This window comes from Pimephales promelas, chromosome 2, assembly GCF_988280905.1.
Source record: "Pimephales promelas chromosome 2, fPimPro1.hap1.1, whole genome shotgun sequence".
In the NCBI taxonomy this organism is placed as follows: Eukaryota; Metazoa; Chordata; class Actinopteri; order Cypriniformes; family Leuciscidae; genus Pimephales; species Pimephales promelas.
Genome location: NC_142770.1, coordinates 6,849,811 through 6,868,004, shown reverse-complemented (window position 1 = coordinate 6,868,004; position 18,194 = coordinate 6,849,811). Strand labels below are relative to the sequence as shown.

The 18,194-nt window shown below is 39.1% G+C and overlaps 1 protein-coding gene across 1 annotated transcript; it reads right to left on the bottom strand.

Annotated features, from left to right (window-relative positions):
• Nucleotides 1-1,467: 1,467 nt before the first annotated feature.
• Nucleotides 1,468-17,748, bottom strand: rad54l2 (RAD54 like 2). The gene is made up of 22 exons (XM_039691136.2): nt 17,608-17,748; nt 14,558-14,733; nt 14,123-14,375; nt 13,684-13,796; nt 13,483-13,596; nt 12,143-12,378; nt 11,862-12,044; nt 11,650-11,783; nt 10,940-11,136; nt 10,509-10,851; nt 9,559-9,736; nt 9,256-9,480; nt 8,682-8,800; nt 8,433-8,542; nt 7,753-7,852; nt 7,461-7,666; nt 7,207-7,382; nt 5,975-6,171; nt 5,713-5,891; nt 5,530-5,619; nt 5,353-5,442; nt 1,468-2,956 (listed from the first exon to the last, which is right to left on the bottom strand). The coding sequence occupies exons 2-22, from the start codon at nt 14,679-14,681 to the stop codon at nt 2,016-2,018; spliced, it is 4,308 nt and encodes a 1,435-aa protein (XP_039547070.2). The 5' UTR covers nt 14,682-14,733; nt 17,608-17,748; the 3' UTR covers nt 1,468-2,015.
• Between the last annotated feature and the right edge of the window lie 446 nt (nt 17,749-18,194).

Sequence of the window (18,194 nt, the reverse complement as noted above, 5' to 3'; positions counted from 1 at the left end):
TCCGCCCCCACTGTTTACTCAAGCCAATCAGATAACGGCCACGTTGAGCTGACCAGTCGTAGCATGTTCACGCTACATCACGTTAGGCTTACAATCAGGGTGGGCTTGCCCTGAAATAACTTTGCTTTTTGAATATATGAATATCTTTTTTTAAGGGCAAATTTGTATTAAAATTTAAAAAACAGTTTTCCAGATCATGTTAAAAGAAATTTAATGTCTAAATGAAACTATTATGTATGGAAAAATTATACAACTCTTTTCAAATAAGGTTAAGTGTTAGATTTGGCAATATGTGTATATATACATATAGTATTTATATTGTGTCTATATGTAAATATGAATATATATATATATATATATATATATATATATATATATATATATATATATATACACACGCACACATTTTTTTTTTCAGGAGTCGAGCTGAAATTGCTGCAAGCTGTGAGAACCATTATTCGGAATAAAGGAGAAGTCAAGTTTCTTTATGTTAAAACAATGTTTAATAAATACAATGTCATTTGAATCTACTCCTCCCTTTGTTGGGAACATGAGATGATGTGTGGACACCTAGTACAGTGTCTGTATGGGATCACGTGTGTTTGTGGGTCCCGACTGCCGAATCGCTCACAGATCGTGGTCTTGAACTCGCCTATGGGGGTGCGGGTGTGATGTGGGGGTTTGGGTGAAATACTGCGTCTCTCTAATAGAGGGATTTTTTTTTCTCTTTAAAAAAAGGTTGAAAATGTATAAAAAAAAATAAAAAAAAAAAGAATGAAAATGAATTACTCTTCAGCATAATAAATAAATATTTCTGGTACATTTGTACATAGTTGAAAGAGAAAACAACATACATAAGATGTAACAAAACAGTTTCAAATAACAAAAAAAAGATATCATGTCAAATGCACACCATTATATATATATATATATATATATATATATATATATATAACAGCATCTGCAGACTCAGGCCAAAGATCATGACATGGTTATCTGCCAATCAGAAAGCAGATTGTGGGAGGAGTCAAAATAAAGAGCTCTAATAGGCACAGAGAATGAACAGTGTTATTGGCTGAGGGATTTATCAGTCACAGGTCAACCAGCGCGCATACAATTCAACATCATCACAAATCTAAAACACATCGAGATTTTTTAAAATGGCCGAACAAACACTTTGGTCATGACTGTGGCCCCAACACGGATGAAACTGAATGACCGTGCAGATGATGCAAAGCGCAAATTTAGAAAATGACAACTAGTTGGGTTCGCTTAACAGTCTACACATTCGTAAAATGATCCCCATGGATAACGACAAATGATTTTGTTTGCTACGCAATCGAACAAGAACACAGATCCATTTGTCTGCTTTAAGGCTAATATCGAACTAAACGCACTAAACTTGCATCTCCTCCACCAAATTTTAAAGGCTAACATGAAAATACATTCGATTTTGTAAGGTTTTCCTTGTTGTTGTTTTTTTTTTTCAAAGGAAAGCAAAAAGGTCTCGGCGGTGCTAATGCTAGGCATGGCTTCTGTCGCTGTACGATTCGACTGTTACGAATTCCCCGTTGCCCAGTCTGCGATTTTCAATGGTCAAAGAGACTATGAGTATTCATGTAGGACCACCGTTTACAAAAGTAATAGTAGTACTTACAGTTATAATAAAAAAAAGTCACATATTTTTTATTTATTTTTCATTCCAAGTGATGCTACAAGGTCTAGCAAACGTATCGCTAAAGTCATCTCTTACGAATGCAAACAGTCTGTAAAGACAATCACGTTTAAGTTTGATTCGGTAATCTCTGAGGGAAGTTCGTCAGTTCAGTGTCTAGGCCCTCGTGACAGAGATATGACTAGGACTCCTCAAGTTAGCCCTGTGCTCTGGTCCCTTACGGTAAAGAAAAATATATAATCGCCTTTCTTAACTCCATGCATATTCAGCATTTGGATTTATATAATTTCAGCTCCATCCAATAGGTTTCTTCCATTCGGACCTACGGAATCTGGAGCGATCACTGGCCCATCACCTCTATGACATCGTCATCCGAGCTGCTCCCGCCGTTTTCCGCGAGCGAGTGGTGCATGTCGGGGCGGCTGAATGCTGCCCCCAGCATGCCGGAGGAAGTGAGGAAATTGGAGGAGTTGGATGCAGAGGTTGGCGTAGAGGACAGACCTCTAGGGTGTAGGGATCCTGCGAACAGCGGCTGGGAAAATGGTACCGGGAAGCTGGAAAGCATGCTTGCCATGCTAGGGTTCATCAGGAAGGGTGGGAGCGAGGAGGAAGTGGAGGATGATGACGAACAGGGCACAGAGGATGAGGAAGAGGCCAGCATTCCAGCGTGGGTTGAGGATGTGGTATTGGTCGAGCAACTCGAGGAAAGAGTGCTGTTGGATGGGCCAAGTCCGAGTGGTTCAGTGGGGAACATTGCATGTAGGTCGCCCAGAGCCTGACCGGCTTGCTGTAGGAGCTGCGACCTGCTTCCAAGTGAGGGTGGGGTCATGTGACCCAGGGCGCCCAGCAAGGCAGGGTTCAGCCCCATGGGCGGGAACCCAAACCCGCTGCTTAGAGGAAATCCCGGGTAACTCCCGGGTGCACCGGCTGGCGCTGAGGTTCGTTTGCCACCAGGCTGTTTGGATGTCCGACTATCCAAAAGCTTCCGCTTTAAACTTTGAACCTCCATTGATGATGCAATGTCACTGCTGAGCTGCCGGTGCTGGTCAGTGACGCGAATTGGGTGTGGGATGGGTCTGTCCGCTCCCGAGGGTTCGGGTGTTCCCGAAGACGGTAAGTTCTCTACTGCAGAAACTGGTTCTTTGTTGCTGCGGTATTCTCGGAGGAGCCCGGGGCTGCCTTGGGGCGAAAGGCGAGGCTGAGCCTCAGGGGTTAAACGTTTCGGCTCTTGAGGAGACGCGCGACCATTACTGACAGAATGCAAGGAAGGGCCAGAATCCTCTGTGAGAAAGAAAGAGATTTTGTTAGTTTATGCTGATGCTGATGAAGACTAATGGGTAAAGATCTGGGATGGTCAATGAAAGATTGTGGGTTCAATCCCCACTAAAGGGTTGATCCATCACAAATCAACTCTGCAACTTTGATCAAGGTAGAGGTCTGTACACCTGCAGAAACCCCAAGCAATGGAGAACCACAAAATATAAAGACCCAAAGATTGACTACAACGCTTCAATTCGCATTTTGTAATTACGCTCTTCAGACAACGAAGCAATGACAATGTAAATATTATTTCACCCGTTATTAGATCAAATATTAGTGCCCGCATGCAGCATTCTGCTCCTTCCTATTGCCTCTACCTGAATGCTTTTACTAGCGGGACAAAACATAAAAGTTGTGGGCAGGAGTGTGACAAAATATATAGGCCACAATATTGAGGGAAAGAGAGTAATGCCTGGTTCAGATTACACGATTTTAGGCACACTATGTAATTTTTCACTGCTAGTGGTTGCGAATTCAAAACAAAGGCGTAGCTTAACGATGCCTTAATTTCAGTTAGAGGGTGGTGGAGCTTTTATTATGCCGCAGACGACCTCTTCCGCTTCTTCTGGTTATTTATGTGGGGTAACAGTTTATCCCTGGTTCAGATTACACGATTTTAGCCCGATTTTGGCACGATCCGTTTGACGTGGGGATTCGTAAATGACAACGAGTGTCAGGACGCAAGATTCGATTGTATCATCTCGTATAGTGTGTGATAGTGGGCGACAACCTACGTCGCGTATGCGATGCTTCACAACATCGACAAAAAGACTAGTATTTTTAATGTTTTTAACGGTCGTCCACGACGGTCCTGTCACATGTTTGAGGTTGACCAATAGGAGCACAAGCTTTTCCGTACACTACTTTCAAAAATGGCGAGACGAAAGAGAGACGATGGTGCTAACGTTAAAACTAAAAGTAAAAAATACATAAGAAAACAATATTTTACCTCAAGTTCTCTTTGGAGGGTCTTCGAGCAGAATTCTCAAGTCTCACGTAATAGCTGTGAGACACATGCAATTCAACCAGTTTACACGCCACATCGGGTATTTCCCGCGCTGAAAAGACAATGCCGCGCAATCCAGGAACGTGTCCATTGTCGGGTTTTCTTTCTTTTTTTACTTTTTTCTGAACACAGGACAGCCAATACAACACTCATCGCTTCATCCATTGTTTGTTTCCGGAAGTCACTCGCTACTAGTTTCGCCTTCTCGATGACATCACGCGCCGTTAAAGACGGCATGTGATGACTAGTTAGGAAGCAACATGTAGTCTGACATGTCTTGTCCACGACACGACAAGATTTTAGGAGTCAAAATCTCGTAATCTAATACAGTGACTATCTTAACAGACAAAAAAAATCGTGTAATCTGAACCAGGCATAATATACAGACCTCTAGATCAAATCATGCGAAACATTTTTAATTGGAATAACATGCACAGATGAACTGTGCACATGAATGGGGAGTTTCAAGCAAGTCAGAATGTACAGAACTTCCTACTTGCTAAAAAGTGCAATAGAAAAGAATTGCAAATAATTGTTCATCTTTGATCTGGCATTTTGTTTCAATACTGTGTCAAGCTAAGAAATGAGTTTGGAAGGAAGAGATGTAAAAGTAGGAACATCCCAAATCTGACGTTAACCCCACCCCACAATAACAGACTATAAAATGGGGTCTTCAGCCTAAAGGCCTGTTCACACCGGGACGCGTTATTGCGCGCGTTATTCGCCGACGTTTAACGCCTCGTGACTAAACAAAGGGCGCCAAAGTGAGTGTGCCCACCGACGCGTAAAACGGCACGCGTAAAGGCGTATTTTTTAAAAACTCCTTGGGTTCGTTTTTTTAGTTTGACGCGCAGCGTCAAAAACTATCCGACCAATGAGATTGGCGCTTTTGCTCACGTGTTTGGAGCTTCTGAAGTTACAGTAAAACACAACTTGGGGGCGCTCAAACACAAAACGGTCTTGCCGAGCACACATATGTAACGGAGAAGAAGATATACGTCAAGTAGCGTCGCCGTCTACACAGCCAGGAAGAAATAAGACGAGGAAGATGCAAGGCAAGATGAATGTAGACCTGCTGTTCTCGTTGGTGCTAGAACATAAAGAACTTTAACAAACACGACAGAAAACTGATATGGAGTGGTATTGCAGAGCAAATTGGCGCCATCTTATGTCAGGGAATAAATTTGCATGTTCACTCGGCTCATCGTCGGCGAAAATCGCTTGGGTGTGAACACAAAAAACGCGTTGAAAAACGCTGATGAATAACGCGCTGATATTTGTCCCAGTGTGTACGGGCCTTTAAGGTTATGCCAGAAGAATTACTAAATGACAAATTAGTAAATTAGTACACCTCTAGAAGCTGTGGCTCCTCCTTCAGACAGTCTTGGCTTTCCAGAGCGGATGGCAAATATCCTCCCATCATTGGTCCTTATGTATGTGCCTGCAGCACAAATGACAGAATATGAAGCGTATAAACCTTACATACATTACAGTAAAAACTCTCAACAGTTTTCTAACACTGAGGTACCTTTGGATCCTCGGATAACGTGAATACTCTCCCCTGCACCGATTCGGGCTTGGACATCTGTGCTGCTGTTGGACCCTGGGATCACAATATCTGAAAAGCAAAGACAGGAAACCATGAAGAAACAAACTGAGAGACCTCAAATACAGCAAGTAGCAGCATCCACTACAACCGTAAGGTCTGTACCAGTGGTGGTGACGACACGCTGTACGTAAACACCGGCCTTTTGCAGGTAGTTGACAGGGAATCCTGCGCTTGAGCTGGGGACGCCCATGGGTACCTGGCGGGGCATCATGGGAATGGGTGTGGACTGAACTGGCCTCACACTTGCGACTGGTTTCTCTTCTAAATGAGGTGGGGGCCGCCTGAAAAAAAGGTTTGGATAAGCAAACATCTAAGACTTAAAAGAGATCATCACTACATTGAGGTTTTTCTGTTTTGGACCCACCAGTTCCTCTGGCTAAAGGCAGGGATATTGGTGAGTCTCTGGTCACTAGCCGGGTAATAATGTGCGTAAGAGGGCCGTTGATACGGCACAGACGCCCGCTTCTCGTCTTCGTAGCTTTTCTTGGCTGCTCTCTTTTCTGCTTTGGTCAGTTTCAAATCCTTGCGGTCCATCAGGAGAGACTCATGGTGGAACGGTTGCTGGTTTGGAAAGCAGAGATATTAGTATAGGTGACCGAATGACAAACGAAGCACAATATAATTAATATTCATGAGCTAAGCCTTCAACATTGTATTTGTCTAAAATACTTCTACAATGGTACATACATCTATGTACCACGATACATCTATCAATTCCAGGATTTTTCTCCATATAATGGACTTCAATGGGAACCAAACGGTTCAAGGTCCAAAAGACAGTTTCAGTGCAAACTACAAACTGCTCAAAGTGCTTTAAACGACACCAGACGATGAATAAGGGTCTTATCAAGCGAAACGATCACTCATTTAAAAAACAACAACAAAGTTTAAGTTTTATAAGCTCAAATGCTCGCCTTGCTCTGTTTTGTGATGCACGTCCGTGACTCTCCTGTTCGAACTCGTTCATCAAAATGAACGAATCTTTTCCAGAGTCAACTCTTTCATTTCGTTCGTTGAATGAACCAAATGACACGAAAAAAGATTCGTTCGTTTTGATAAACGAGTTCGATAAGTCCCTTATTAATCATCTGGTGTCATTTAAAGTCCTTTGAATAGTTTGTAGTTTGCACTGAAACTCTCTTTTGGACCTTGAACCGTTTGGTCCCCATTGAAGTCCATTATATGGAGAAAAATCCTGGAATGTTTTTATCAAAAACCTTAATTTCTTTTCGACTGAAGAAAGAATGACATGGACATCTTGGATGATATGAGGGTGAGTAAATTATCAGCAAAAGTTTTTTTTAAAAGTGAACTACTGTGAAGCCACACCAGTACAACCTAATTTATATTAGTAAACCATACTCTGCAGCACATTATGATCCAGACTTTTCCCAGAATATGTAGCTGGTCTTGAAAGATGCAAAAAAAGACAGCTATGTCAGCACAATCTACTTTTGCCACAAAACCCCCCCCCCTGAAAAATAGCTCCAAACAATTAATATTCATGAGCTAAGCTTTCACACAGTTTGATGAAGAATATATTTTAGAATAATCACATTTTAAAACTAGGCGCTGGTGTGGAAAGCAGGGTATTACCTTGGTTAAGAGGTGCGGGTAAAACAGGCAGGCTTGTTTAATGACGATCTCCATGTCCTCACTAGGGACCAGCCCTGATTGGCTGGGATCAGGCTCCTCCTCTACAAAGTGCAACAGCGACTCCACTTCCTTCCGCGTGAAGGTGAGGACAGGGTTCAAATCGTCCACGACTCGATCTGGCCAACGCACAATCATAACGTCAGAACTGTTCACAACAGTGAGACCCCAAAACACACTTTCCCGCCCTCTCTTACCAGACATGCCCTGCTTGGACACCTGACGGTCATAGATCTTCTTCTCCAGTGTGAAGTCACACACCAGCCTGTAGATGTGGCAAGGCTTGTGCTGGCCATAGCGGTACACGCGGCAGACGGCCTGAGCGTCGTGACACGGGTTCCAAGAGGCATCGAAAACCACCACGCGATTCGCGCCAATCAGATTCACCCCCAAACATCCAGCCCTGTAAATACAGCAGCCTGTCAGTCCAGACCTCATCATTATCTGTGGCATATTGAAACATGCTGACCAAACGTGCAAGTTTTTCACCTGGTGGACAGCAGGAAGACCCAGGCTTGGTTGTTCGCAGGGTCGTTAAACTGGTTGATGAGTCGTTCTCTCTCTGAAGCTGATGTGCTCCCATCCAACCCTGCACAGGAGACATAAACCAGGTGAATTTACAAAGAACACACACCCTAAATCATGAAAAACCTTAGGCAAAGTTGATCTACAGGACGAAGAAATTAAAATGGGTGAGAATATGGGCAAATATTTTATGTAAAAGTTATTTGGGCCAATATTTATTACAAAATCATTATTGCTAACATGTTTAAAGTGTTAATTATTTTATTAACATTTCTCAGATATTATAGATTAATCACACTTTAATTATAAAATATAATCCATTTCACTAATTATTTTAATTTTAAATTATAGCACACAGTATAAATGAGGCTTTAAAGTGTAGCTGGCTTTTTATTTTAGGAAGAGGGATCATTGTATAAGTGTTATTTTAGCATCACTGATATACTATTATTTTTTTGTTCATATTTTGAATGAAATTTGATTTTGATATTTTCACTATAATTTTAGTTAAAGTTTTAGAGTGTTTTTTCTCTCTCATTTAAAAAAAATAAATAAAATGCTATTGTTTATAGTTTTAGTTATTTTTGTACTTAAAAGGTTTTGTTTTTAATTCTCGGCTACCTGAAAAACCTTTAATAACTCACTGTAGTAATTGATGTTCCGGACCCAGTTGTGCCCCCCAGTTTCCGTTTGGATCGGCATGGGCCTCCGACTCAGGAAATCTTCGATAACTGTGAGCGTTGATAAACTCTGACTGTAAGAATCACACACAGATAAATGAGCCAGTGGAAGCGTTGACGTAACTGTCAAATAACAGCATGACTGACAGTTCAAGATGCTGAAGAAGAGATTCCAGATTCATCTGTATACTGTCACACACACAGATTTCCCACCTAAACACAAGTATTTTATCTCCTCGGCTGACGCTGTCATCAATCAGGTGGAAAAGCAGAACCATCTTGGCCGAGTTCTCCAGAACACCCGTCTGGTAGTTGCTCATGATGTCTTTTGCCTAAAACAAATAGATAAAGAAATGACATCATATCCATGAGCTCATTAACATATAACCACCAACATTTACATATCAACTGTTTGATTCTTATTCAAATCTGTTCAGAAACTTTTCCCGGGCAGCATTGTTTCTCATTTCACGATGAGCAACCATAACATTTACAAACCGGATGCAAAATGTTCATAAAAACTAAATTAATGTTGCGGCCTTGTGTCTCACTTGGGACAAAGAGGATTAAGTAGGTAGTAAGTTTGCTAATATCATATGTAAAATAAAATTAGAAAGCGCACAATGTGTTCTATGTGGGAAATGGGAAATATCTAATTGTGATTTTTCTGATAAAAAAAATTGTGATTTAAAAAGAGTTAGAAAAAAGAAGAAATGCTCCAGCTTTGCAGCCATCACATTCATTGTGTTCCCAGATAAATAAACACGTAGTAAGTTGAAGGTTTTACCCATTCATAGGTGATGACTTGGTTGGCCCTCTCCTGTAAGGGGTTAAGGGGTCCCAGAGCCATGGTCATCTTGCTGTTGGCAGGGTCGGACGACTTGCCCTTCATTCCCGGTGCGGAGCAGCGGGTCCCGCTGGTGGAGTTGAGGTCATCCAGGTCAAGATCCTGCTCATTGGCCAGATTTTCCTTTTGCAGAGCTTCGTACAAAACGTCCGGATGATTCCAGATCTACAGGATTCACAAAATACAGCTGTGAGCACATCGACCACTATATAACAACAGGCGGTGTGCTTGTGGTCTCCGTACCTTGCAGCAAACACAGAAAGCTTTAAGCGGGTTGAGTCCGAGCCATCCGCTGTTTCCCGCCTCCCTGAAGCGGTTCATGAACTCCGTATAGAGCGCCCTCTGCAGGCGAGACAGTCGTACTAGAATCACATGCTCCTCTTTCGGCGGCAGCTGCTCCCGGAGAACATCGTGACCTCGTCTGCGAAGGTAGAAAACAGTTTAGCTCGAAGCCATAGACTAGCGGGCAGCGCACCGCTATATAACGCAACAGCTCTCTGGCCAATCAGAGTTCGCATCCAGTCTCATGGTCCTTTCGTGATTGTGATAAAGAATTATTATTCATACAGTATATAAAATAAAACATTGAATAAGAATAATGTAAATGATAATAAATAACAATAATAAAATAAATAAAATAAATATTAAATAAAAGAACAAACATTTAATAATAATAATAATAATAGGTAAACAATAATGAATAACCTTTATTAATAATACTAATTAATAAATAAACAATACATTCACAAACATTGATATTCAATTTCATAATTATAATAATAATAATAACCAAAAAAGAAATGCATGTAAACTACATGTAAACAATAAATATTTAATAATAAATAATAACAATAATTAATAATAACATATTTAATAATAAATGTAAATAGTAAATGTTCATTAGTAATAATAGTAATAACAATTAAACAATAATAAATATCCATTAATATATTTAATAATAAATGTAAATATTAATGTTGTTCAGTAATAATAATAGTGATAACAATTAAACAATAATAAATGTCATAAATAAATTAACAAGAATAATACATCTAAACAAATCATATAATAATTATATATAAACAATTATACATTTTTTTAATTCTAATATTAACAATAACAAAGTAAATAATAATAATATATTATCACAAACCAACAATAATAAATTCTAATTAATAACATCATCATCTCACCTCTGCACGAAGCCCTCCAGCAGACTGTGCAGGACGTGACTCCTGTATCTCATGAGCTGGACGTCCTGTGGCGTGCTGTCGATACACTGACCGTTCAGAATGGGCCGCTCGAACATGTTACTAAACTCCTGCCGTGTACCGAGGAAATCGGGCCGGACGAAATCCACCATGCACCAGTACTCGATCAGGTTGTTTTGCAACGGGTATCCGGTCAAAACCACCCGTCGCCGTGACCGGATGTTCTTCAGGGCCTGGGAGGTGCTGGCGTGACAGTTTTTAATGCGGTGACCCTCGTCACAAATGACGACATCCGGACCGGGCCGTGAAATCGCTCTTTCAATCCCTGAAGATCACAAACGAGACAAGAACATTTGTTAGCCCACAGCTAAAGTAGATGCCATGCATTTTCCACCAGCAGAACCCCGACAGACCTTTCATGAGCTCTTGCTGACGGTCCTCCTCGTCCAGGTCAATAATTACAGGACCCGCGGGTTTCTTGGACTTCCTCTTGCGGCCGGTCACAAAGCTCTTTTTGAGCGACATCAGGCGGTACATCTCATAGCCCATCAGCAGCACCCCTCCGCCACGAGTCCAGTCCTCCACCACCTTGGCTCGGGCCACTGTGGTTCTGGTACAAATGAATGAAATGCATGAATATTTGGCCAGAAGATGCTAAAAGCAACTTGCAGTGGCCCTGGAGCTGTTTAAATTTGTATAAGTATAAAGCTGTCTATGCCATGCAGCATACATCTGCAATGTAGTTATGCATAATTCCTTCTCCTCCCTTCGGTTAATATTGTTTTTGCTTTAATTGTTCATCATGTAAATCAAAAATTAAAAATAAAAGTGTTAAAAAAAGCAACTTGCAGTGCATTCAACAACACATTTGATCAGTATTTGTGTTCCTTGTGTTGCTAATATCAAAACTACACTTAAATCATCATAAAACAGAAAATCATTGACAAAGATCCCAAACATATAGGCCTAGTGTTTTTTTCCCTCCATTTTGCAGGTAAATCACTTTTTTTTTTTTTAATTGTATAATTATACTTTGCATAAAGAATATATAGCCTATTCTGTATACCTATGTGACATTATTTACAATGACAATGAAGCACAAAAGCTGGTGCGGAGTTCTTACTTGTGCTCATCATTGAGGATGTGAACCTTAAAGGTTCGAGGTAAAACCTGGGCTGGATCTGTGTCGGGGGGAAGGGACTCAGCAGCAGGCAGCCAGAGGTTAAACTCAGCCAGCCAGTTTTGTAGTGTATTCACCTGGAGAAGAGAGGAGAGGAAAGATGAGACACAAACCCCTCAGACGGAAGTATTTAATCGAATGAAAATGCCACTCACAGGTACAATGGCGAGGACAGTTTTGGCTCCAGTGTGGCGCAGTAGGATGTCGATAAAGGAGATGACCTGCAGGGTTTTGCCCAGGCCCATGCTGTGAGCCAGAACACAGCCGAAGCCACTGCTGCTCTTATAGCGCTCGAGAGACTCCACCAGGTTATCATACAGAAAACGAATGCCACCGATCTGACCGAGAAAGGAAGAGACATTGAAAATGGATTCAATGTACAACTAAAATGGAAAATTACTGGGAAAATGTTAATTTAATGGTAAAATGTGTGAACCTGGTGTGGTTTAACAGCGCCGGCGAGCTGTGGGGCGAGGAACAGGTCCTCCTCTTCTCCAGGGTGGTTGATATTGACCAGCACCCTTCCCTGGGCGTCCGGTAGATTGATGGCGTCGTTTACATGCGACCCGCTACTTTCCTCCGGGCCGGGAGTGACAGAACGATCTTCGTTGTTGTCATCCTCGCTGCTTATCCGCATGGCATCTTCATCACCTGAACTCAACTCAATAACATCTGGAACAACGGAGCAGAAAGGAAAATCAAGACACCGAAACCTCTTTACAAGACTAATTTAGAAGAATTTAAGGACTTATTTTTCTCTCTTTTTTACTCAGAGAAATATATACATACACATGTAAATAATAAACTGTAAATAAAACTAATATATACACACATTTATAAACATCTATATATCAAATATATACTGAACAGTTATAAACTAAAAATTTGTATTAAATATTTATTTGATTATGTACATTTTTATTTACATTTATATTTATTATTAAACATTTATTATAAATAATACATTTACATATAAAACAATTATTTACATACTGTATATATTATTGCATCACTATTATTATAAATTATTAAACATTATTATTAAAATAATTATACTAAATTGTTGGGTATATAAGAAATACACCATTAAAATGTATATATATATATATAGTAAATGTGTTTTGGGTAAAATAATCAAATATAATTGAATACACTTTGTAATAATAATTTATATATATATATATATATATATATATATATATATATATATATATATATATATATAAAATACAATTTGGATATTTTCACTTGCTTGTAGTATATTTTAGATTAAAAAAATACCTGTAATGAACATTTTAAATATATAACAAAAAACATTATAATGATGTTTTAATATATATAAAAATAAATAAATGTCTTGATTCTGGCTCACAACTTTATTATTATGAATTTCTTTTATTATTTACATAAATTATTTATTAAACATTATATCATTATTTATATTATTAATTGACATTAATTACATATAATGTTACATATACACAATTTATTATTTACATATATTAACAATTATAATACATATTTAATAATAAACATTCGACTCCTTATTCATTTGTTTCTCACATTTTTGGTGTATATAATGTAAGCAATACATCCTAATAATAATGAAAAGTAAATAATAATAAATGTTTAATAATAATAAAAATAGTAAAATACTTTTTTCAAGATTTGCTTAATCATATAAATCTAAATAATAGTAAATGTATGTAAATAATAATGTCATCAATATAAAGAACAATACTCTTTTATATTACAGTGTGTTTATGTTGCGTTTACCATCTCTGAGGACAGGAAGCTGAGGGGGCGGGTCTTCTTTAGGCTCACCCTCATCTCCGCTGCTGTCCAGACAGATCACTTCCTGTTTGAGACCCGGCACTGCAGCGGACAGATCTGACAGCGGCGACACAACACAACCGATTAACTAATTACATTACGAACGGTGAAAGAGGAGGAGCGGGCGGAACAGGCGGGTCTCACCTGCGTGAAGCGGGAAGTCTTTCCGCTGTTGTTCGAGTCGCCGCCGTCTCTCAAGCTCCTCCTGCTGGGCGGCTTTGGTTCCCGCTTCCAGCTGATGCTCCGTGAGGAGCTTCCTGCAAGCCGGAGGGAAGAGATGATATTAGCAGGAAGATAAATGATTGTTATTTTTAGTGTGCAGGGCAGGTTTTGGACCAATGAGATCAAATCCTCCCAGAATATGATCAAAATAGAAAACTAGAGACAAAATGTCTTGCTTAGTGTGTCTTGTTGGCACTTAAAAACAGGATTAAACAGTGCAACAGTTGATCTTATAACTAAAAGGAGAGACAAGGGGGCGTGGCCTAAGGGAATATCACTCATGGGCCACGCCCCCTCCCCCAGGGGAAATGGGCCTGCCACCACAGCTGGACGAAATGAAAAATCAAATGAAGCTCAATACCGGATGTTCCTCCTCAAGTTAGCAGGTTTGGAGGTTTTGGACTTCTTCTTCATGCTGTTGGCAGACGTGTTGCTGCGGCTGTCCGGGCTGGACGCGGGTTGAGAGCCGGGCCGCGATGACGCCTGTGAGGTGGACGAGGGTTGGGAGGGCGGCCGGGACAAGCGGTCAGGGCTGGAGTCTCTAGAATTAGGCGAGGTAGGTGCTGGGCTGGTCGGATCTCTCTGATCCTCGGCCTCCGGGCTCTCGGGCTGGTCTGTTGAGAGGAAATGCCAAGCGATCAATAATTCATTAACAGCCAGAGAGCCAAGCGCACATATCAGCGATGACGCCAGACAGAAGCTTGACGCTTTTAAATGCATTCATCAATTAAAGTTCAAACTCAATATGATCAAATAATGGTTCAAAAGCCGGCATGAATTAAAAAAAGATGCTCACCGCCTGCATCTTCCTCATCATCCCCATCATTCTCGGCATCCTCTTCCTCGTCCATCTCCTCTTCCTCCTCCTCACTGTTAAGGCTGGGCTCCAGGTCGCTCCCTGAGATCGCCTCTTCTGACATGGCGTCCCCTGGGTCTCCAAGAGCATTACTTACACATCTTCATTCAGACCACCTGAACAACACACACACACGTGATGTTATTAGACACTACCGTTCAAAAGTTTGGGGAATTTACAATTTTCAGCAAAGATGCATTAAATTGCTCAAAAGTGACACTAAAGACATTTATAATGTTACAAAAGATTTCTATTGCAAATAAATGCTTTTTGAAGATCCTTTTTGAAGAATACTGAAAAATAAAATGATTAGCAGCTAAAAAATATGTTTTTGAGCATCAGATTTGGCATATTAGAATGATCTCTGAAGGATCGGGTGACACTGAAACTGGAGTAATGATGCTAAAAATTTCAGCTTTGATCACAGGACTAAATTTTAATATTTAAATGGAAAACAGTTATTTTAAATTATAATATTATTTCACTTTCACAATATAATTGGTTTTACTTTTTTATCAAATATAAACAGCTTTATCAATATTATCACCATCTGAAACATTGCTTTTATGTATATTTTTCATTTATTAACTGCCTTGTCAAAACAAAAATACAACTTCTAGTTTGATTTTTCTTTTTTTAAATGGGCAAGAGTAAATAAATGTTGCTTGGGTACAAATCAATGATCAGTTTTTATTTTTTTATTTGCTACATGCATTTATATGGTTAAATAACAGTTTTCTTCACAACATTTTTTGTTGTTCAGCAATAATATTATATTAAAAATAATAAAACTACTGAAAAAATGCGAGCATAAAATGAAAAACAAAGCGAAAGGTTTGAAGTCAACAAGTGATTCTTTTCTTACTGATACTTTCAAGATTATTGCAAGTCATTCTTGCATAAAAATCTATCTTCGCAAGCTACACACAACATTATAAAATCAACTAAATTTGCAACAACCACAACATAGAATAAGTAAGAAATTAAAAACGGACAAATCAGATCAAAAAATGTAAAAAAAATAAATACAAAAAATAAAAAAAATCAGCAGAACCAGCCCCAAACTTGTGGATTTCAATCTTTGAATGGAAAAAAAATAAAATAAATAAATAAATAATAAATAAAAAACAAGATGGTCAACATCACACACCCACAACACTTGATTCGGTTCAGCTAAACCAGTAAAAATAAGCAAACAATTAAAACTTTAAAATGAAACCACACAAAGTTAACACAGAATTTAGGCTTGTGTAATAAACTTTAAACTGTCTGAATCTCAGCTTCAATCAGTATCTGAGCAAAATCACGACTCAAAAAAAAAAAAAAAAAAACCCAGTTCGGGAACAGGAGGAGAACAGAGAGCAACTACAGAACTCCAATCAAAATAAGTGTTGAGAGAAGAAACAGAAAGAACTAGAAGAAGAAAAAAACAGAAGGGAGCAAGAGATTCAGGCCTGCTTACATAAGCAGGGTTATATAAGAGAAGGCAGCGAGCGGTGTGAGAATGTAGGCCACGCTGGCCGTGACACACTGACACATTCACACACACACCGTACCGCTCAAGCACAGCCTGTTCCACAACAACCTGCACCTTCAGACACACACACACACTGACTCACTTCAGTTCAATAAAGCAATAACATCAATACAGCTGTCATTATAAACCAGAGAACTTTCTGTTTTCCTATGATGAAACACAAAATGAACATTGTGCTTTTTTCTGTACACTGAAAGTGAAGGAAGTCGGACGCTGTCAAGCATCAAAACTGACAATGAAAGCATTATAAAGTACCCTATAGGACTCGAGTCCTCAGTCAGACTGTTTAAGGAATGGTTTTTGTGTGATTTATAACACTTTATTATAAAACCTTACGATAAAACATTGTGTTTTATTGCATTATTTTAAATAGTTTTATATGCATGTATACATTTTTAAATATTTATGCTTCAAGTCGTACAACAAAATTATATTATAAAAATATATTTTACACATTTATTTTATCTTAATAAAAATAGCAAAAATATAGGCTACTACATTTTTTTACTTTTTAAGTAAAACATCTTCATTTGATCTTCACAGAAGGCATACAGTCATACATTGTATGAAACGAGATGAAAAAGAAGTAAAGATGAACTAAACTATTCCTTTAAGGTCAATCTCTGCATTGTTTTACAGCTGTTCCAACAAAAACAACATAAAAGACTTTCAATGAAACCAGATGTTAAATTCAGCTGGAAGCTATTCAGATCTATTCAGTTGAGTATTAATCAGCTTTACATATTTGCATTTCTATCTATCTATCTATCTATCTATCTATCTATCTATCTATCTATCTTATTGGTTTATTAAACATATAGCCCACCATTGCAGACTGAGTGATCTCGACTCTCTCTAATTTACATAGAAACCGAGCACAGAAACCAACCCAGCAATGTTTGATTAAATAGCCCTTTAAATCCATCATCTATTCCGTTATGGGAGTGAGTGGCTGTGTGTAAAATGAAACTGAAGCTCGTGAAGATTATTCTGCACCTGCGCTTGACATAAACCGCTGCCATCATATAAAACCACGAACCCACATCACATTTCATTACACTAGGTGTATATTAACTTATTTTGATATCATATATCGCACAAAAGCACATTCGTGGACTGAAGTGAATGAGGCACATTTACATAACTGTACTTGACCAGCAGCGCCGCTGAGAGAAGAACAACCACCCTGAAACTCACCCAACATCCACAATAGGAGCACAAAACCACGTTAGACTAACACATCTGGGTGTTTAGTATCGCATTATATGCGTTATGTGTAAAAAGCGATATTATTTCAAGTCTGACGAGCGCGCTAGCTGTTAGCGCGTTAGCACGAAGCGCGATGCTCTCTTTTGTTGACGTTAGCTTTCGCGCTAACTCTGCTCAAATGTAACTGATAAAACACAATATCGCCATTTACACACGCGGGTGCGTTGTTAAATCAGTGTCTTACCTTTTTACACTCTTTTTAGGAACCCGCGGCTGTGCTGTGATTCATTGAAGAATTAATATTATTTTTAGTAATACTCACTGATTCTTTAATTTTAACTACCAATTGTGCACGAGCACCGACCTCAAACGCCCGTCGAGGCGCACAGACGGAGTCTAATGGTTCCGCTCCTCATACGGTCCGGGGGGCTGAATGTCATTGAGTGTTTCATAATCACTTAAAACCAGGGTTGCATAAAAGTAAATACAACAAGGTGGGGTGGTGTTGTGTAAATGCCTAGAATAATCCAGCTGGATGACTTACAAAAGGAAGTTTAAGACAAGACTGTCTGTATGTCACAGTTTACATTCTTTTACTTTAATTTATTTGTCATTTTGGCATATCTTTGTAATATATAGTACATACATACAGTACGTTTTGATGTTTTAAATATTATATAAAACGAGTGCATACATATAAAATAGTATACATCTTAACATATTGTATATAGTTAATAGGTGATATTTTATATAACTTATTATATAATGCAAATATGTTATAAAACAGCAATGTTCGTGGATAGGTTGTGTGGATGCCGAACATATCCAAGC

Bases quoted from the DNA above. Each gene is read 5' to 3' on its own strand.
- rad54l2 (XM_039691136.2), bottom strand. From the start codon at position 14,681: ATGTCAGAAGAGGCGATCTCAGGGAGCGACCTGGAGCCCAGCCTTAAC. The intron at 7,383-7,460 runs GTAAGAGAGGGC...TGCGTTGGCCAG, and splicing joins GTCCAAGCAGGGCATGTCTG to ATCGAGTCGTGGACGATTTG. The intron at 5,620-5,712 runs GTACAGACCTTA...TTTGCTTTTCAG, and splicing joins GCGTGTCGTCACCACCACTG to ATATTGTGATCCCAGGGTCC.